The sequence below is a fragment of the Rhinichthys klamathensis genome, unplaced genomic scaffold, assembly GCF_029890125.1.
Source record: "Rhinichthys klamathensis goyatoka isolate OS25496 unplaced genomic scaffold, OSU_Roscu_1.1 h1tg000150l_1, whole genome shotgun sequence".
NCBI classification, from domain to species: domain Eukaryota; kingdom Metazoa; phylum Chordata; class Actinopteri; order Cypriniformes; family Leuciscidae; genus Rhinichthys; species Rhinichthys klamathensis.
The window spans coordinates 1,376,380-1,399,451 of NW_026606685.1; the positions used below are offsets into that span (position 1 = coordinate 1,376,380).

Sequence of the window (23,072 nt, forward strand, 5' to 3'; positions counted from 1 at the left end):
ATTTGTATTACACTAAGAAAACATCCACAGAAAAACGGAAAAGGTACCTGTGTGTAAAATACAGGTAAAACACCTGTGAGAAATCAACATGGAAAAGTACATTAGGCCCTATTTTTATGGTCTTTTTAGAGTGTATAAACATGTATTACGTATTTTCTATCTTTCTGTATCTCTACCCAAACATTCTATCTAAAAAAACGACAGAAAAATGTCAACTATGTCCCGCTCTCTCTGTCTGCTCGGTGACCTTTCACCTGGTCTATGATAATATATGTACAGCCTGTGGCGACGTGCCTATGACTATCACATTTCTTAAAGCATGCAAGATATGCAAGGAGGGGTCCGAGAGACATTGGATGATAACACAGTAGACGTACATCTATAGCACTTTCTTTCTCACCTGCCCACGCCAAGGAATTAAGTTACTGCTAAGAGGCATGACGGATTTAGAATGAATGTTGTGGGGGAAAAAACATATATAACAATATTATAATATTTAAGTCCATAATACGCTGAGGCAAAACTCACATGATTCATTATATTAACTTATATTTGATGCTAATGTCTCAAAATGTAATGAACTTGATATATATATCAAGAAAAACTGAGTTAAAAAGTGAATATTTTAGTATTAACTTTTTATGAAATATACAGAAGAACTCCCTAATTAATTATAGCGTGCAACAGAGCCCACACACTTTTTCAGTGGCGTTGGTTCCGGAAGTATTTTTTCACATTCATTTCTCCCATAGGGATTTCTAAAAAGTCTTTGTTAAAACGTTATAAGCCATGATGAATCAAGCCAACCAGCTACAAGGTGAATCATAACATCACAAACTTTGATTTCAAGCTAAATAGTATTTGAAATTTATACAAACATACAAAGGTACAAGACTGTGTACATTACGTCTTTAGTGATAGAAAGAACTACAATCCCATTAAGCATTGCAAACAGCATAATCGAATTAAAAACGAAGAATTATAAAACCACTCATTTAAAATGTGTGTATATATATATATATATATATATATATATATATATATAAGAATTTTGAGAGTGTAGTAGGGAGACTGACTTGATTACAGCTAATGAGATCTTTCGGGTGCGTTTTGCTTCTCTCGACTCCCTGATTGGTGGAATTTTCTGTACAGCATCATGGGTAATGTAGTTTTTCAACACAAAATTAGCTTTTAACCTGTTAACTATCATCCCCCTTTTTTTTAATATAGGCCTACATGAAAATGCACATTTCGAACTTAAATGGATGTAATTCAAGAATGCTTTGGAATATAGACGTAAGATTGGTCTCGTTTTAAAGAAGACATTTGGCAGATTTTTGTAGAAGTGAAATAAATTAATAAAGTGAAACAGAAAAAAAGTTATAGAAGTTTGAGTTTATGAAAATGTACAATGTAAAAAATTTAATTATTCATATTTTATATAAAATTTATATTCTCAAAACCTGGGTGACTCTAAAAACTGCAAAAAAATCAAAGCCAAAAATCTGAACAAGTTGTGTTTCAAATTTTAGGTTGATATCTCAAAAAATTTGCTTTCAGTAAGATTTTGTTTGGGCGCAGTACCAAACTTTTTCACTATGACAACCATTATCTGCCATTATCTATTATATGACAACCAAATCTGCCATTACTGCCCATATAAGGGCGCCACCATTTCCATATGTGTTTTGAGTGATCTGAACCATTATTTCCACAATTTTCATACAATTTATGAGGTAGACATCCTATTCAGAAGTAATATGAGAAGTTTGGCAGATTTTGATATGAATTCAACCTCAAATAAACACAAAAAGAACAAGTATGTGCGTTATAGCTCGCTGCCACATCACAAATGGTGAATCTATCATTTTTTTCTTTATATTTAAAAAAATTTCAGACCTTTTTTTCTAAAAATAATTGAATGGATGCTATCTTTTGAACTCTTGGCATGAAAACAAACTGAGGTTTCTACGCTTCTTTCATGATTTTTCATGTTCATTGCTATTTCAAAATAAAGGTCTAAACACGCGTTAGGAGTATGAAAATATTCTTGTTGCAAATTGATCAATTACGGCTCCTCTGTAATTTATTTTGAAAATCAATCACCAAATATGGAAACTAGAGATTGTAAGCTTTCAAATGATATATAGTTTGTCAAGATAAGTTTAGGTTTAGTATAGGATATTACTGTTTTAAAAATGTAATGGATTTGGGCCCACCGGTGGGCCGGTGACAACAATTATTTTAAAACTAAATTGAAATTATGCGAACTAACGTCTTCAACAGAAGCAAATACCATCAATTAACAACCTGGTAGCTCACAGTAAGGCTGTCTTTAAAGTTTTATAAGTTATTGTTAAAAATTTCCCTATGGAAAAAAATGGAAAAAAAATTCCAAGTACCTGACTGTTGCACTCTTATTGTTCAGCTTCTATTATTACCACGCAACCTGGACGAGTTTGATAACCAATCACAATTTAGCAGTCAAAAATTACTGACATCATCATTGGCAGAATTGGAATATTCTATCAATGTCAGTTGGTAACCAGACATTTAAAGGTAGGCATTGACTTCCATTGTATGAAAAAATACTATGGAAGTCAATGGCTATCCTCAACTATCTGGTTACCAACATTCTCCAAAATATCTTCTTATCTTCTGTTTTCAAACTCATACAAGTTTGGAACAACATGAGGGCGAGTAAAAGATGGGATGAACTATCTCTTTAAATTTAATCTTAGAAATGTTTAAAAAGCAAAACCACATCTTAGAAGGGAAGGTCTAAGCTGGTTTAATAATAATAATAATAATTCATCACATTTATATAGCGCTTTTCTGGACACTCAAAGCACTTCACATAGAAGGGGGAATCTCCTCAACCACCACCAATGTGCAGCATCCACCTGGATGATGCGACGGCAGCCATATTGCGCCAGAACGCCCACCACACAATGAAGTCAATTGGTATATATACACTCACCGGCCACTTTATTAGGTACACCTGTCCAACTGCTCGTTAACACTTAATTTCTAAGCAGCCAATCACATGGCGGCAACTCAGTGCATTTAGGCATGTAGACATGGTCAAGACAATCTCCTGCAGTTCAAACCGAGCATCAGTATGGGGAAGAAAGGTGATTTGAGTGACTTTGAACGTGGCATGATTGTTGGTGCTAGAAGGGCTGGTCTGAGTATTTCAGAAACTGCTAATCTACTGGGATTTTCACGCACAACCATCTCTAGGGTTTACAGAGAATGGTCCGAAAAAGAAAAAACATCCAGTGAGCGGCAGTTCTGTGGGCGGAAATGCCTTGTTGATGCCAGAGGTCAGAGGAGAATGGCCAGACTGGTTCGAGCTGATAGAAGGGCAACAGTGACTGAAATAACCACTCGTTACAACCGAGGTATGCAGCAAAGCATTTGTGAAGCCACAACACGCACAACCTTGAGGCGGATGGGCTACAACAGCAGAAGACTCCACCGGGTCCCACTCATCTCCACTACAAATAGGAAAAAGAGGCTACAATTTGCAAGAGCTCACCAAAATTGAACAGTTGAAGACTGGAAAAATGTTGCCTGGTCTGATGAGTCTCGATTTCTGTTGAGACATTCAGATGTTAGAGTCAGAATTTGGCGTAAACAGAATGAGAACATGGAACCATCATGCCTTGTTACCACTGTGCAGGCTGGTGGTGGTGGTGTAATGGTGTGGGGGATGTTTTCCTGGCACACTTTAGGCCCCTTAGTGCCAATTGGGCATCGTTTAAATGCCACGGCCTACCTGAGCATTGTTTCTGACCATGTCCATCCCTTTATGGCCACCATGTACCCATCCTCTGATGGCTACTTCCACCATGTCACAAAGCTCTAATCATTTCAAATTGGTTTCTTGAACATGACAATGAGTTCACTGTACTAAAATGGCCTCCACAGTCACCAGATCTCAACCCAATAGAGCATCTTTGGGATGTGGTGGAACGGGAGATTCGCATCATGGATGTGCAGCCGACAAATCTGCGGCAACTGTGTGATGCCATCATGTCAATATGGACCAAACTCCCTGAGGAATGCTTCCAGCACCTTGTTGAATCTATGCCACGAAGAATTGAGGCAGTTCTGAAGGCAAAAGGGGGTCCAACCCGTTACTAGCATGGGGTACCTAATAAAGTGGCCGGTGAGTGTATATGGGGATGATTAGGAGGCCATGATGGACAGAGGCCACTGGGCAAATTTGGCCAGTTTAAAGTGGTTTCCCTGCCTGGCCAGCTGAAAAGTGCTTAGGCTTTTTATTTTTATTTGTTCTAGCAGAGATAACACAAGCATGCATGGCATCAACCAACTGCAAATACTTCATTAATAATAGCAACAGTAGAAAAACAGTAACAATAAAACACTGCACCTGGATTTAAAGCGATGTTGGTGACTGAAATCCGAGTCTCGCGCACACATGCATTAGTCTAACTTGGCTTGTTAGTGATTCTCGCTACATTAGGACCGTCCTGGCAGGGAGTCGAAGTTAAATGTGAAATAAATTACCATGCAAATTACCAGCGATCAAGTCAAAGAATAACATCTGAACAGTCGTTCTCCACTGCGAAGACACACAGACAGCAGCAAGAGCGTAAATAAACAGCAGAGAAGAGCAGCCACGACCTTCAGACAAAAGCCCCTGGACTCCTCAGTCGCCCCCGGACCCCCTGATGAGACCCCTGCGAGACCCCTGATTCATTCTATACGGATTCATGTCATCAGAGAGTCAGAGAGAATCAGACCCCTTGTGGAAAAACAGAGGAACCTCAGAGACAAATAATGTTTTGTTCATATTTTATAATAAGGTTCATTAATCATCATCTCAGTAAACAATGCTAAATTAGTTGAACTAAAATGTGCAGCTCTAAAATAGACAGTGTCTTAAATTAAAAGTGTTATCTGATATCTTGATTTGCATGTTGCACATTTTTTATTTGTTGGGAGAGATAAATACCAAAATAAATCTGCAACCGTATTACGTTCCCTTTTGTTCTCGGTTTGATCCATTTGGCTGCCGTAGCCACTATGACTGAACAGTAAGTAACGACCCAGAGTCCTGTGGTTTCAGTAGCTTTTTGACCCTGACTTTGACATTCATCTTCAGAATGAGATTACAGCCGTTGTAAATCTCAAGAGTTCACAACCTCCATGTTTTAAACGGCACACAGTTTTCTAGAAGTCACCTGGTCTTGCCAGTGCATGACATGGAGGTGTTATGTGCTGTAATTAAGTCATTCTAAAGGTGAGAATAATAGTTCGCCGCAGGAGATTCAACAATCACCTCATTACGCTCTCAGAAAGAAAATGAATGAATGGATGGAGGAAGGCATGACAAAAAAGAGCAAACAAACAAATGTGAAAGAGAGTAAATTGATTGAAAGAAAGAACTGACAAGTGAACAAACAATTAAAAGAAAGAAAGAAAGAAAGAAAGAAAGAAAGAAAGAAAGAAAGAAAGAAAGAAAGAACTGACAAAAATGGAGGACTGAACGAACAATCAAATTAACAAGCAAACAAACAATTGAAAGAAAGAAAGAAAGAAAGAAAGAAAGAAAGAAAGAAAGAAAGAAAGAAAGAAAGAAAGAAAGAAAGAAAGAAAGAAAGAAAGAAAAGAAAAAAAGAAAGAAAGAAAGAAAGGAACTGACAAAAAATGGAGAACTGAATGAACCAACAAATGAAGCGAACAAACAATTGAAAGAAAGAAAGAAAGAAAGAAAGAAAGAAAGAAAGAAAGAAAGAAAGAAAGGCATAAGAAAAAAGGAATAAATGGTACCACTTTATTTGAAGGTGACGTAGTTACACGTTACTACATGTACTTAATAATAACAGTAAATTACTACAAGTAACCCTAAACCAAACCCTAACCTAACTCTATAGTAAGTACAAGTTCATTCATATCACTCAGTACTTATTTGAGTAAGTACAGTGTCACTACGTCACCTCAAAATAAAGCGTAACTGACAAAATAACGAGAAAAGACGACAGGAAAGAAGAAGCAAAAGAGAGAAAGCATTGTTGATGATCTTGCAGGTGTTCTCTGAAAACACAGATTCAGTTCCTCATCTGCAGGCTCTGAAACAAAAACTCCATGACCTTCATGATAGAACACAAACTCACTTCAGCTTCAACTATCCCACAGCTGTTCATGCTCTTCAATTCACAGGTTTGTCTGCATTAGCTTGACTTTCTCTCAGCTCCCCATTATTATCACTGGATGTCAGTGAGTTATAAATAAACTAGAAGCTGATAAATAAAGGATCGGTGAGTAAACAGTGGTCTAGATGGGGAAATGATTAAAGATTATGAGGCAGGATCCATTTTTCTGTCAGGTTTGGAGTTATGAAACAAAGCTGTCAGTGTCGTGTTTGTTTTAATTTGCTTTTCCAGAAAAAAACTCAGTGTGAAATTTGTCATGCTGGTACGATCCTCATGCTCTGCGAAACCAGGTCTGATATTTCATTCTGGTGTTCACTGGGCCGGTGAGGTAATTATTCACATTATTATGACAATAGATTTGTCAGCATGATAGAGAAACGTATTATGAGCTGTTGGACTGCAGCAACAGATGGAGCAAATTTGAACCCCACATATTAAAACTTTCAAGGTTTTAATTAAAATCCCATTTTTGCGTTCATGAGGTACTCGATTTTCTCTCGCTGGCCTGAAATCCAAAGCAACAGGCCTGTGAAATTGGAAAGGAATCCTAATACTACACTGTGGAACATTCGAAATGAACATTTCGACCTGACTGACAGATAACGTAATTTATGTTGATGAGCGCAGCTTCGTATCGGTCAAAAATGAATCCAAGAATGTGTGCTGAATCTGAAAGTGAATCAGTAAGTCTCAAGCTCTATGAAATTATTTAGCATATCCCAAAAGCCATGGTACTACACAATGGTACAAAAACATCTCTATCTCTTCGAGTTACCAGGTGGCGACAAGTGACTGTCTTTATTAGAGAATCAATCATCCGTCCATTCAAGCGATTCGTTCAAAAATGTCACTGAATCATTTTCTAAACCGATTCATTCAAAAATGCTAATTTATGAGTGAGTCACTGAATCGTTTCATTAACCGATTCATTCAAAAACACTAATTTATGAGTGAGTCACTGAATCATTTTCTAAACCGATTCCTTCAAAAACGCTAATTTATAAGTGAGTCACTGATTCATTTTCTAAACTGATTCATTCAAAAACATAGTATAGTACTACATTTGGTTTGAGTTGCTTCACCTCCATTCACAAATCCTCTCCCGTAGCCTCATGGGATAGTAAGGCGTCCATCGAATGTGCACTTCAGAATCACATGCTATAAAGTAGGGAAGTGTTCGATTTTGGACGCAGTGTTCAGGAACAAAACAAGTGACTATTTTCATGAGGGAGTCATTGAATCATTTAGCAAATTCATTCAAAATACTGATTTATTCAAAAATGAAAGGAGTGACCGTCTTTGAAGGAGTCATTAAATCGTTCACTGAAATCATTCAATGATTCATTAGCACAGCACAAAAACAAAGTATTGCGATATTGTGTGTAAAATGTAAACATTAAATTATTGATCTTTTGTATAAAAGCAACATTGCTCTTGCAAATGTGATGGTTTCCCGCCTATTAAGATAAAATATTCAGAAATACAGTGCTCTTGCTCATGTGATAATTCCTAATTTACTGGCAGATATTTATTAATAGCCGTTTCTGTCAATTTTTAGATTTTAGATTTCTTTTGCTGTCATCAGCAGCAAACTTAAAGCTATAGAGCTATACACTCACCTATGGGATTATTAGGAAGACCTGTTCAATTTCTCATTAATGCACTTATCTAATCAACCAATTACATGACAGTTGCTTCAATGCATTTAGGGGTGTGGTCCTGGTCAAGACAATCTCCTGAACTCCAAACTGAATGTCAGAATGGGAAAGAAAGGTGATTTAAGCAATTTTGAGCGTGGCATGGTTGTTGGTGCCAGACGGGTCGGTCTGAGTATTTCACAATCTGCTCAGTTACTGGGATTTTCACGCACAACCATTTATAGGGTTCACAAAGAATGGTGTGAAAAGGGAAAAACATCCAGTATGCGGCAGTCCTGTGGGCGAAAATGCCTTGTTGATGCTAGAGGTCAGAGGAGAATGGGCCGACTGATTCAAGCTGATAGAAGAGCAACTTTGACTGAAATATCCACTCGTTACAACTAGGGATGCACCGAATCCAGGATTCGGATTCGGATTCGGCCGAATATTGGGATTTTTAACGGGGTTCGGTTTCTGCCGAACCTCAGAATTTTTTTCCACCGAACCGAACCCTAGGCTTGCACTACGCGTGCTACGTCGAAGTCACCGATCAGTCAATGACATCAAAGTACCGCGTGGGGGGCCGACCAAGATGGCGGTGTGAATGGACTGAATTTTCGAGCTCTCAGCACCAACTTTAGTTAGGAAGGATAGACTCGAATTTGGAAAGATCTTTCGAGTTGAGCAAAACTTCTACATCGTTTTGACAGTTTTTTTTCTCTTTTTTGCGTTATATTGTTAATGTAAAATGCCCAAATCTGCACAGAAACGTCCAAATGCTGTTAGCAAAGCAGCAAACATTGATGGCATGGAGGTTATCACCGATCACGATTACGAAGATGGAATAATTCACGACCTGAACAACAACGAAGAATTTCCTCCACTTCCCATAACACCCAGTAAACCTCCATTAGCCAAAAAACCTACGTTCTCCCAAGTCTGTTCCGACAACTTGAAGTCTGACGAGATCGTAGCTAAACTGGCTAATCTCATTAACACCAGAAGCGATGCTCTAGAAGAGATGGTCAAAGCTACACGCATAGAAATCAAGGATTTGAGTCGGAAGCAATTAGTCATCTGAAAAATTCAAAATCACCAGGTACTGATGGTTTGACATCTGAATTATATAAATTATTTTCCAAAGAATTGGCTCCTTTTCTTGTAGAAGTATTTGCTGAAAGCATTGAGAGACAGTATCTTCCACCAACTCTAACACAAGGTTTAATAACATTGCTCCCTAAACCAAAAAAAGACAAGCTATATATTGATAATTGGCGCCCTATCTGTTTATTAAACAATGATTATAAATTGTTGGCCCTAATTTTAGCTAGAAGATTGAAAAAAGTTATGGATTCCGTAATTGATGAATCACAATCCGGATTCATGAAAAATCGACATATAACGAATAATATAAGATTAGTATTGGATATCCTGGACTATTCAGAATTGATTGAGGATAATGGGTTTATATTATTCTTAGATTTTTATAAAGCATTCGACTCGGTAGAGCATCAGTTCATCTTTGACACGCTTAAAAAATTTGATTTTGGGGGTTTTTTTTCTGCAGCAATTAAAACCCTTTATAAAAAAGGCAACTGTTCTATCAAATTATTAAATGGTACTTCCCCTAGATTCGATATTACTAGAGGAATTAGGCAAGGGTGCCCTGTCTCTCCATACCTCTTTCTATTAGTGAGTCAACTTCTCTCTTCTCATATTAAATCAAGTCCAATGAAAGGCGTCACTATCTTTGATAGAGAGTTAAAAATAACCCAATTAGCAGATGACACTACGCTCTTCATTCAAAACGAAGACCAGATCTCAGTGGCTACTGAATTAATCTGTGAATTTTCAAGGGCATCTGGTGTTTACTTAAATTTGGCTAAATGTGAGCTTATGGCCATCAAGGAATGCTCTGAAGCATCTTATAATGGTATTCCCTTAAAATCTGAGGTTCAGTATTTGGGAATAAGCATTACTAAAGATCAGCACAGAAGGTGTTTATTAAATTTTAATCCAATTGTTGAAAAAACTAAAAGGAAATTAAATCATTGGCTTATGAGAGATCTTTCTTTAAGGGGCAGAGTTTTACTTACAAAGGCAGAGGGAATCTCTAGACTGACTTATGCAGCAATGGCTTTACATCTTAATAAGAAAATATGCAAAGAAATAGATAAAATACTGTTTGACTTTATCTGGAAAAACAAAATACATTACATAAAGAAAACAGTTATAACTAATTCATATGAAAATGGTGGCCTAAATGTTTTGGATTTTAAAATGTTAAATAATACATTTAAAGTTAATTGGCTTCGGCAGATTGTCAGAAATCCTTACTCAATCTGGAACTTTATACCCTCCCATATTCTTTCTAACCTTGGTAATATACATTTTCTTCTTATTTGTAATTATAATATTGATAAAGTACCAGTGAAACTCTCAGAATTTCATCGCCAGGCCTTTTTATCATGGTCATTGATTTTCAAGCATAATTTTTCACCACATAAATATTATATATGGAACAATAGGGATATATTATATAAGCGCAAATCATTGTTCTTGAAACATTGGTTTGATAATGGCATCATATTGGTGGATCAGTTATTTAATTCAAGGGGGTTTCTTTTCACTTATAATGAATTTTTGGCGCAATATAAGATTCCTGTAACACCAGGGGAATATGCAAAAGTTTTTGGAGCAATTTCTCCTGAAATCTGCATGCTGTTTAGACATCAAAAAAGAATTAATACTCAACAATTGTCCCCAACTATAGTAAGTACTTATGTAGGTAATATCTGTTTTTCCCTCAACGCAAAGAACAGGTCTATAAGAGAGTTATTTCAAAGAAATTATGTGTCTTTGCCTTATATTTACTCATATTGGAATCGTTTTACAGAAGATATTGTGTGGAAAAAGGTTTGGCTTATACCTAATCAATATTTAATTACAAACAAAGTTAAGGAGGTATCATTCAAATTGATACATAGAATATACCCTGTAAAAAATTACTTTATAAAATTTAAAAGTGATATTGATGTTAATTGCACCTTTTGTGACAGTTGCCCTGAAACTGTGGTTCATTTGTTTTGGCATTGCCCATATGTAAGACCATTTTGGCAAAATGTCTGTGATTTTATAACAAGAAACATTGATGACCAATTTATGTTGTTTTGGAAACATATTCTTTTTGGTATTTGGGAGAACAGTAGAATCAAGCATAATCAGAGTTATATAATTAATTTTATTCTTTTAATGGCAAAATTTTATGTTCATAAATGTAAATTCTCCTGTAAAAGACCTTATTTTATTTCATTCAGAAAAGAAATTGAGCTTTATAGATTCACTCCGATTTTCTATGAAGCAAAAAGCAATTAAAACATTGAAAATTTGTAATTGCTTTAATATCTTCATGTAAATCAACAATAGCCCCCTAGTATGAAAATCTTTGTTATATATATGTTGTATGTCAATGTATACACAAATGTTTGTACAAACTTTTTGTTGATAAAAAAATAAATAAAAAATAAAAATATCAAAGTACCGCGTGAACGAATAGAGAGCAGACGGCTCCATGCTTTTGAATTGCTCTCGCGGGACTTTGATGTCATAAACTGATCTGTCTGTGCAGCGCCGGTTCAAGTCGAACAAGCCTGTAGTGTAACGCGTTGTGTCAGGAAGAAAAATAGGGCTAGCTCACAGCTAAAGTTATTGCAGACGCCAGACAGACTCACGGAGGCGATTGGCATCTTACAACTCGCACTTTATTCCACAATCGAACTTGTGTAACTGTCTGTCACACGTTCTACCGTCCACAGCGTTACTTAACAAAATAAGGTAAAAATGAGCATCAAACAGAAATAACCCGCATACATGGGCATGTGTTCGAGGCGCACGACACATACGGCGCGCAGTTCTTAAAGGGGCCACACCTTATTTCCACTCGTACAGTAGGTGGACCGTTCGAATGCAGTAGGCTGTGAGAAAGTGAAAATAGAACTCGTGAGCAGAAAAAGTGTTGTTTGGCAGTACCTTCAGTGAAAGAAGGCAATTCAAGTCGAGGTACATGTTCAATTTGCAATGCCGATTTGTCTCATGGTGGCAAGGACTCTAAATAGGCTACACAACATCGCCGCTGTTAAAATGCATAATGTTGCTTATTCTTTTTTTTTTTTTTTTTACAGTTATAAAAGTAAAAGTAGTGTTTATTATTTACAGTAATAAAATAAAATGAAAAATCCACTTTGTTTACTTCATTAATGTGTTTACTGTGTTAATGGACTGAGGATGAGAGTAGGATTCGGTATTCGGTTTCGGATTCGGCAGAATCTTAACCAGTGGATTCGGTATTCGGCCGAACCCCACAAATCTGGATTCGGTGCATCCCTAGTTACAACCGAGGTATGCAGCAAAGCATTTGTGAAGCCACAACACGCACGAGGACGGATGTTTTCTTTAGGCCCCTTAGTGCCAATTGGGCATCGTTTAAATGCCACGGCCTACCTGAGCATTGTTTCTGACCATGTCCATCCCTTTATGGCCACCATATACCCATCCTCTGATGGCTACTTCCAGCAGGATAATGCACCATGTCACAAAGCTCGAATCATTTCAAATTGGTTTCTTGAACATGACAATGAGTTCACTGTACTAAAATGACCCCCACAATCACCAGATCTCAACCCAATAGAGCATCTTTGGGATGTGCTGGAACGGGAGCTTCGTGCCCTGGATGTGCATCCCACAAATCTCCATCAACTGCAAGATGCTATCCTATCAATATGGGCCAACATTTCTAAAGAATGCTTTCAGCACCTTGTTGAATCAATGCCACGTAGAATTAAGGCAGTTCTGAAGGCGAAAGGGGGTCAAACACAGTATTAGTATGGTGTTCTTAATAATCCTTTAGGTGAGTGTAGATTAGGACAAATATTTAACTCTTTATGAGCTCTTTCCTATCACAGAGGCCCCACATTTCCCCACGCATCCCTAACAAAAATCCAGCTCTGAGAAATGTTTCGACTCAAAAATGACATGATAAAGAACTAAATTAATAGACGGCAAGAATTGAAATTCAGTCCATGTTATCCCTACACAAAACACTCCCATCTGTATTTGTGAAAGACGAGAGGAAATTAAATGCATTTTTAACAACCCTCTTTTATGAACTGAGCTTTACAACATTACCTCCGAAAAGCCGTTTTCAAGGACAAGTGATTTCATGGCCTATGCAGCAAAAAAATGCTTAAAAATATTCCAAAATACTGCTGAGATGAACAGTGGAATAAACGGGATAAAGATGATAAAACGCTACTGTGTGGAAAAGTGCACGTAAGCATGGAGTCGCTCCTGAACGCCTTCATCTAAGACTGACACGCTGAACAATGGCTGGGGTTTTTCACAGTCCGCTGGCAGGACAGTTGGAGCCGTGCTGCGTTTCCAAAGAGCTGAAAACATGCTATAAATCTCAGTTTCTGCTGTTTTCTGGCACAGTGCACACACTCTCACGGCTCTCTGCTGGGGATACGCAGCACAGGACGGATTTCTACACGCAGGCCAAAGACGCCTGTAATACCGTTAGCATTCCCATGCATCTCAGCTGCAGTTGCCCGGCTGGCGCGTGGGACTGTGATGATATCGCTGTCAGATACAACGTGGCATTTACCTCCTTCACTAATAAGAAGAACGTGATGACAGGGTCAGTAGCAAGTGATGTGTCATATTAATCTACTCAGCAAAAAAGGCCGTATTCATGTAAATGCCACAGTGTCACCGTAGATTAAGGCCCAATGCTTCATTACAAAGACCTAAAACTAACTTTTTGCCTTCTACAAGGTCACACGTCTGCGAAACAAAGACACAGTGTGCTCACGTGCTTCACCAAACACAGATGACAACAGACACGGTTCATTCCACTGCAGAAATCCTTATTAAAAAAATATTTTAAGAAGAATCAAATTCCTCTGTTTTATCACTTGGACTTAAAGTCACCATGAAATCAAAATTTGCAGTTGTTATTTTTTATGGGATATTGCAGTATTTGTTCAAAATGATTTATCTGTGTACTTTATGACCCTTCAAGTTTTCAAAATACATCTACTCAGCTATAACTAAAGAGATCACGATTCTCACATGATTATGAAGACAACTTAAAAAACAACAACGTAATGACAAAAAGTCTATTTAAAAATGAATTCGAAAAAAAACGGTTTGAATGAATTATTTAACAACTCACTCATAAAGTCATCATTTCTTTCATTACTGGATGAATCAGCGTTTTTGAATAAATCTCTTGAATGAATGATTAAATGACAAATATAGGCTGCATCTGAAATCGCATACTTCCCTGCTATATAGTAGGCGAAAAACAGTATGCGACTCCACAGTACTCATAAAGAGTAGGCAAAAAGTACCCGGATGACCAACTTCTTCCGGCGAGATTCTGAAGTGTGTTTACGATGGACACTTTACTATCCCATGAGGCCACGGGAGAGGATTTGTGAATGGCCGTGAAGCGACCCAACTCACGCTGTAGGTCACATGATAGTGACAACATTGCGAATGTAGTACGTTCAGATTACATTCATACTACACACATTCATACTATATATAACAAACTTTTTTAGCGACCATGAAGTTATTACTTATTCAAAATAAGTACCAACTCAAGACAGTATGCGATTTTGGGTGCAGCCATAGTTTTTAACAGTCATTTGTCGCATCGCCACCTAGTGGCGTAACGATGTAATGATACAATATTTACTTTAAGCGCCATAAGGTGCATCAAGGTGATTTGCTCTATTTTGATCGCTACCGTGTTTATTTCTTAAATAAAAACTGTTATCCAAGGACTTCTGTTATAATTTGAATATTTGTAACAGAAATAACCATACCGTGAGGTTGAAAAGATATTTGTGAAGCTGTTTTATACCTATACATGACAACTGCTCTCTCTGAATCAGCGGCAGCGCCAACCCAGATCTGACTGTTCTAGTGCGAAGGTTCAATAGACACAGGCAAATCATTGTCATTTAGGAGTAATATCACATGTGGGTTTTCGAGTCGAGATCGCAATCTTTTAACGATTAATCGTATATATATATAGCAAACTGATTCAAACCAGCAACCGTAAGTGTTGTTGAATGTGTGTGTTACCACATTTACAGCTATTAGAAAGCAGATTTCTGTTGAAGTCATTTATTTACTTCCAAACTCAGGTGTGTATGTTATCAGAGCGTTCCCCAGAACTCAACAGGAAGTAGCGCTCCTCAAGCACTCATCTGTCCTCAGGGATTCATCATCCACCGCACGAGAGGGACATCTGTGTTTTATCTGAACCCTTTCCAAACACAACCAGAGCCCGAAGAGAGAAAGAAGCATGTGATCTGTAAACTAATAATTACAGCAGGTGGCAGATCCAGCATCATTCCTCACTAAACTGCATTTGGGAGAAAAACAAATCACCCACAAACTTGAGAACACATCGGTTGGTTTAGATGACAAGAGATTTATAAAATTGTTAACAAATGCACGGGACTGTTGAACAGAAATGACACAGACTTCCTGTGATATGTTGCATGTGTCTGGAGCAGGATTCAGCTGTGTGTGTCAGCGAGATGCCCAGTGTTGGTCTGTTCTCATTATCTCTGATGAATGTCTTTGAAGACCTCTTCTCAGCGAGCGAGGTCATTTGGGTGCCATCATGAAAGCCAAAGAAAGAATGTATTGCAAAAACAGACATGGTAAAAAAAAAAAAAAAAAAAAGGTTTCTCCTTACCTGGGATGACTTCAAATAGGAACTTTCCGCTCTCCTCCCCATTGCTGGGATGTTCGGTGACTCTGTTGCCAGGTAGGGAAATGGTGCCCTAGAGGAACCAAAAAGCCAAAAAATAAAAGAAATAGTCAGACACAAACTGCTGAAGAAAGCAAGACGTACGCGAAAAATAAATCACAGTAAGGAAAAAGCTCAGATGCATTGGAGAAGAGAATTGTTGGACTGAGGACAAATAAAAAATTAAATGTGAAAAATCCCTTGCTTGAGACTTATTTTTCAGTTATATATTTTGATTTTGATTTCAATTGAGTTTGATTTAATTTATAGAATTAAAAACTAATAATATAAAATAAAGTTTGGTTTAATATACATATCAAAATTATACAAAAATAATACCGTACATCAAATATAGCAAAACATAAATAAAAACATTTTTTATAAAAAGTTAACAGGTTAATTTAGTTTACTTTTTTATAAAATAAAAATATTTGTATAATATTTTTTGTTATATTTGATTTATTATTTTGATATAATTTTGATATATATTAGATCAAAAATAAAAATATTATATATACATACACACACTGATGGGCAGTAACGCGTTACTTTAATCCAATTACTTTTTTCAAGTAACGAGTAAAGTAAGGGATTACAATTGCAAAAACAGTAATTAGATTACTGTTACTTCCCCGTAAGCAGGCTCCGTTACTGCGTTAGTTAACCGTCATTTTGTTTCATGAGACTGTCTTGTGCCATGAGTCGTGCGTGAGTGACAATGATGTATGAGCGCCGCGACGTCAGTGGTAAACACCGAAATGTGTAGTGTTGAACAAGAGACAACATGGAGCGCGGGAGAGAGACACGCATTTGATTGGTCTCACACGCCACACCCCCGACTTCTCACGCTGAAGTGTCAACCCGGTCGGTCAAATGCCTGAAAGATGAGTTTATCTATAGATCTACCTGTTGAGCCACTCGTGATCGACTAGTAGTTATACCGCAAATTAGTTCTCCCGGAATCTAGAGCGAGCGTGCATGCGAGACAGAGACCGCGTAGCGCACGCGCACCCGCACCCGCAGAGATGGAGAGCTTCAGAGCGAGCGAGAGACCTTGCGTGTGTAGAGAGCATCCTGATCTAGAAACAGGACCCCCGTTGGAGAATGTCAAAATTCCACCTCAAATCTGAGCAAGCACCTAGCAAGAAGAAGGAAGAAGAAGGACTTTCTTTATTTCATTAAAATATGGTGGAATGTGCAGAAAATAGGTTTAAATGTTCATCAAAAGTCTGAGACTGTTGCATTTAATTTAATTGTTGCTTGATGCAATGTGCATAAAGTTAAAATATTGAAACTAATAAAACAAGTAAAAAAAAAAGAGAGTGTTTCATTTGATAAAATTTTAGATGATGGAATATGCAGAAAGAATAGAATTAGGCTGAAAGGTTTATTGCTTTATAGCGTATTCAGGTCGTGCATCATGTTTTTGAAAGGTAACTAAAGTAACTAATTACTTTTTGAAAATAAGTAATCAGTAAAGTAACTGGATTACTTTCTTGGAGAAGTAATCAGTAACTAATTACTATTTCCAAGTAACTTGACCAACACATACATACATACATACGTGTCTGTCTGTGTGTGTGTGTGTGTGTGTGTGTGTGTGTGTGTGTGTGCTGGGCATCTGAAGGCAGAAATCAGCAGCGCTGGCAGTTCAGAGGTTACAGATGGATCCCTTGGGGGTCTGTATAATAGAGCGCAGACTGCATTAGAGTCGACAAAGCTCTTGCCATTATGTAGAAATCGGATCCTAAGTAGCACTGCGACTGCTGTGGCATTATAGATCAGTGTTTGACACGCTGGATGAACTGGTGCTTTAAATAGACCCAACATCAGCGCACCACAAGGGCCATGTTACCACCACCAGAGCACTGGTAAAGCAGCCGGATTTCCCCCATTGCTCTCATCTGTCGGTCTCTTTATCCTTCTGATTTCTCGCCCTCCTCTAGCGATGATTTCTTCTATATTGGTTTGTATTTCTCTGTTTGTCATTTTATTTCTTATTATTACCATACTATCATGCAGTATGTGTCATGTGCACAGAATGAAAAAGTTCTGTATATTGTACCTCATCATCTACAATACTATATTTCAACATGACAGTATGATGTGATCGTACTTGTAGTCAAAGCTTTAACAGACATAGCCGAATCGGTCATGTAGGGATAAGATCGAATAGGTGTTCGAAAAGAGATCGCAATATTTTAAAGATTAATCGTGCAGCTCGAGTGAAGATTGCTTTAAGTTCACTTAAATTAAAAGTTGTTATACTCTTAAAGCCTATTAAATGTTACAAAGTATAGCTTTCAATTATACTGTTATGTTGAATGGCTATAATTACTCCTTTCATCTCCAGAAACTGAGAAAAATCTTGATTAATTGTGACTACAGAAAAATGTGATATATTTTGCAATTGATTGACAGCTCTAATATATATATATATTATTTTCCAGATAATATTTACACATATTTTTTACATTTTTATTTTCTAGAGAAATTTCTTCAAATTTCTAAAAAAATTGTTTTTACAGATCAAAATAAATTGCTGTCTATATTTTAAGAAGGGGTCTCACACAAGGGGATCAGCATATTGGGGTCTATAAAAAAAATGTATGTGATTATTATTTTGTACCTTAAATAAGGGTCTAACCGCTTGAAGGGAATTTCCCACTATTTTACCGCCAGGTGTAACTTCATCCTTCTATTTAAGTGACAGAATCAAGATACAAATGACTGACAGTCACAGACGGCACAATGAACGCCATTAACACAACACGTGTTGAGCAATGTTTTCATATAGATTTCAATAGTAGCATTACAGTACGCGCTAGCAAACTGGGGTTATTTACGGTATGCAGGGAAACAACTGCAGAGGTCTAAAGTAGTCACCTTTGAGGGAGAGTATTTCATATATGTGCTATAGTGGGGCTTAAAAGGCACATTTTCATTGGGAGAGAGAGAGCTCAGTTACTTCCTCATCAAATATCAGTGCATATGTTCCGTATCCAGTATCTCGACATGCTTGGAAACACTGAGAACATTTAGGATGCAGAGATTTAAGAAGGATACTTAACATAGCGGCTGATACATTATTTAAATCTCTCCACTACTTTGGTTACATGATATTATCAGAATCTTAATGAAATTGTAAGATTAATAAAAACTAAATAAAAAAATGCAAGGGTGCACTAAATTGATCAAAAGCAATAGTAAAGACATTTATGTTACACAAACATTATATTTCCAATAAATGCTGTTCTTAGTTTGGACTTTTCTATTCAAAGAATCCTGAATAAAGTATCACAGTTTGCAAAAAAGAATAAACAGCAAATCAGCAAATTAGAATGATTTCTGAAGGATCATGTGACGCTGAAGACTGGAGTAATAATGCTGAAAATTCAGCTTTGCGTCGCAGAAATAAATTGCATTGTAAAATATGTTCAAAAAAGAAAACAGTTATTTTAAATTGTAATACTATTTCAAAATGTTAGTTTTTACTGTATTTTTTATCAAACATATGCCGCCTTGGTGAGCATAAGAGACTTTTGAATGGTAGTGTCCGTCTAAATTCCTGGCTGTAAATATAAGCGATATAGTGAGGTCTGACTTAAAGCAGCACTAAGTAGGAATTCCGTTTTTGTCAAACAGCGACCCCTAGAGTTGCTGTGGAGTACTTGTACTGTCGTGAATAGCACTCACGCAGAGATGGCTCGCACTCACGGCCGGATCCCCTCCCCCTGTACACCGGTACCTGTTCAGTAGGATGGACGCTGTAACGAGTGGAAATAAGGTATGGCGCCTTTAAGAGCTGCGCGCGCCCTGTTTAACTGTCGGCAGTCTGTATTGTATGTGCGCCTCGAACACCACATGTATACGGCGCCGGGTTATTTCTGTTTGATGCTCATTTTATCAGAATTTTATCAGATCTATTTTTTGCCGTAAAGCAATTCGTTACCTCGCGAGACCTGATATCATCACACGATACTACTTCCTAACACTGAGGCCGGCGACCCGCCGGCCCAAAGTTGCAAGGGTGGTTTTGCGGCTCACAGGCACCAGGGGGGTGCGAGACGACCACCATTAAACACGAAATCAGTAATATAAACATTACAATGACTCCAAAGCTGTTCGGTTAAGGTAAAAAAAGTTACTTAGTTCACCTTTAATAACGAGTTTGGGTTTTCATAACGAAATCATAAACATGCAGCAGTGTCCATAAATGTCACAAGCCAGTTGTCGTTTTCTAGACTTCATGGAGTCTTTGAACCATTAGGATCGGTTTACTATGATATAAGACTCAGTAAAGTCCTTATTAAAAATACTTGGTCTAGATTGTAGGGTTCCTGGATGTAAGTGGTGCCTGTCATGGTAATACGAGTGAAATAAGTAAAAAGCAGCCACATATGACGATCATTACACAATGACCTCTTCCCCCGGGGTTTTAAAGTCTCTCTGCATGTGGTGCAGAGACTTGCCTCTGTTAAAACATCATAAACCTTTACGAGATCTGAAAGCGGGATCCTGCTGACAGTGCGTTCAAGTTGAACTCGAACTTCTTAAGCGGCGGAAACTCTACCTGCCGGAACATTGGTGGGGCTCATGAAGATAGCACAAATTTCAACCCACAATGAGGCAGGTCACCAGTTTGATGTGGGCAGCAGTTCCTGTTTTAGAACCGGAGGCTTGAGGGTGGGTTGCTAAAGACATGGGCCCTTCAATTAAAGGCATTTTTGTTGCCCCCAGAGGCATTCCATGTGGAAAAACATGGAAAGACACATCATCAAAAGGCCGGGAACAAAACCCCGGCCCATTCCAGAGCAGAGGAACCATGCGTCTCCTTGTCACACTTCCTTGCTGACACTACACTAAGAGATGTGAAAGAATTTGTATTTGCTTTGGTGAACAACAACAATGATCATGATATGTGGAGTATGGCCCAAAGCATGCTGGGATTACTCAAGCATGCCAACTTTCATATATAACCTACATTTTAAGTGTACTATTCTGATCTGTATTTGGCCATTTAAAAAAAAATACCATAGTAAGAACACATTTTTCCATTCCACTGTGCTACTTTTCCATTGTTTTTCCTTTGTAACCCCACGCTAGACAGACGTCTTTAACCGTTGTGTCTTTTGTAGCGTCTCACGCATGACACGTTCTTCTAAAAATGCCGCACTCAAGTTAAAATAAGTTGACAACACTGGGCCCTATTTTAACGATCTGAGACACAAGTATCAAGCTCAAAGCGCAAGTAACTTTGTGGGCGGGTCTTAGGCGCTGTTGCTATTTTACCGTCCCGACATGAGTTTAAAAGGGGTTGGTCTGAAATAGCTTCATTATTCATAGGTGTGGTTTGGGCGTAACGTGAAATAAACCAATCAGAGCGTCATCCAACATACACTTTAAGAGCAGCATGTTGCATGGCGGATTGTTATTATTATTACGGATTTACCAGGTGCGCGCCATGAGCGGTTCACAGCCGAGGAGACCGACGTTCTTGTCAGGGCAGTGAAAGACAGAGAAGTGACGTTTCTATGGGTATGGGAGATTTTTTTTTTCCTGGTTCTTGACGGACAAACTAATTTGTCAGATGTCCTTATATACATATGTGTCTTGCCACTATTGGGCAAACAGGTCTGATCCGTCATCACTACAATTAGCCTGAAAAATTTGGGTAAATGTGTAAGCTAGATTTAGGCCTACATTTTTTTACATCTTCATGGACACCACAATGATTTCCCTCATGTGTTTATTTTTTTTCTTGTTATAATGTATGATTAGCAAAAATAAAAACTGCTGCATCTGTGTTGATGAAAGAATCAAAGTGCATGCGCGTTACCGCTACATTATGGCCAAGCATGCGCGCTTAAAATAGCATTATGAACAACGCGCCGCTGACTAGGTTTTTTCTGGTCAGTGGCGGAATTGTTTTCTGGAACTGCAAAATAGCACTAGGGAATGTTTGCGCCGAAACACGCCTCCTTTTTGCGCCGACCCGCCCAGGAAGTTCATTTCCTAGTTTACCGACGTGCGTCTGTGAAGGGAAAAGCCCGCTTTGCGCGGGTGCAGAATAGGAATGATACATGCGTCAGTGTACAAAGTAATTTTTGCGCCGGGTGCAAGATAGGGCCCACTGTCTCAGCTCGTGTCTCTGCCCGCCTTTCAGACATCTCTGCTTAGATGAAGGATCATCATCTGCAGCTCAACCTTGCGAAGACAAAGCTCCTTTGACGAACAGCTGAGCTTTTCCACCCACATCTCAACAACGCCCCGGTCATGCAGATTTACGCTCTACAATATTAGGATAATCAGACCCTTCCAGTCAGAATACGCAAGACAGCTACTCGTCCAAGCGCTTGTAATTTCAAGACTGGACTACTGCAATGCTCTACTAGAGGGACTTCCAACCAGCACGACTGAACCTCTGCAGACGACCCAGAATGCAGCAGCTTGTCTAGTCTTCACTCAGCCTAAGGGAACCCAAGTCACTCCACTGGCTCCCAGTTCTATCGCTGGCTTTCAGGCTCCCCTCTACCTCAACCCACTACTACAAATGTATGCTCCCTCCCACCAGCTAAGGTCACTGAATCAGCGACGTCGTCTTGTTCCCTTACAACAAGGCAAAAAGTCACTCTCGTAAACCTCGAAAAACTGTTACTCTCTGGTGGAATGAGTTGCCAACCTCCACCCGAACTGCTGAGAACATCACATCTTTTAAGAAACAGCTGAAGACGCACCTCTTCCTCAAGCACTTAATGATCACACTTTTAAACCAATGCACCCCTTGGGTTCCCATGGTCATTGCTTTGGGGCAGCAGTTCATCTCCCAGTAAGGTGCTGCACCTCGCTGACCTCTAGAGTCCTGGCTGTTTTATTGCGTCCTCATTAACACCTCAAGCCAGACCTCAACGGTTCATACTTTGACACAACCAACCAGAAATATACTGCAAAGATAGATCAAAGAGACTACCATGGGCCTTCTGGATGATCTGGACAATGCAGGAATGGAAACTGTGGGAAGAAGAAATTAGATATTGGGTCCATCACCCCAGAAAGCTGTCCTACGTTGAGCAGGGGCAGAGGTTAGCTTAATATCATCTCAGGAATTTCCCTCCCTGCTTGAGAAAAAATAAAATAAAGAAGCAGAACAAAGAAAAAAAAAGATTTGTTTTGTCACTAGTGTTTATCTTTAATTAGATTTCAGTTCCCTTGGTGCCAAAACGAAGTTAGCTTCTCAGAAACTTGCCTACACAGAGCCAGCGGGTATGTGGGAATCCCCCACAGAGACGCAAAAATCCAGTCCCAGATCGGATCAGAAGAGCTGCTCCATTTGTTTATCAACCAGTGGAGATTGATGGTGGAGGACCAAAGGGAACAGGAGAATATAAAACAAGCTACAATCCAGTACTTAGGCCTGAAAGT

General features: G+C 38.4%; 1 protein-coding gene across 2 annotated transcripts in view; it reads right to left on the reverse strand.

Annotated features, from left to right (window-relative positions):
- arhgap24 (Rho GTPase activating protein 24) overlaps positions 1-23,072 on the reverse strand; it is a 144,634-nt gene that overhangs the window by 73,269 nt on the left and 48,293 nt on the right. For both annotated transcript variants that reach the window (XM_056258292.1, XM_056258291.1), the window contains exon 3: positions 15,597-15,684. In XM_056258292.1, the coding sequence (XP_056114267.1) occupies positions 15,597-15,684 (88 nt within the window). The remainder of the gene's footprint in view (positions 1-15,596; positions 15,685-23,072) is intronic.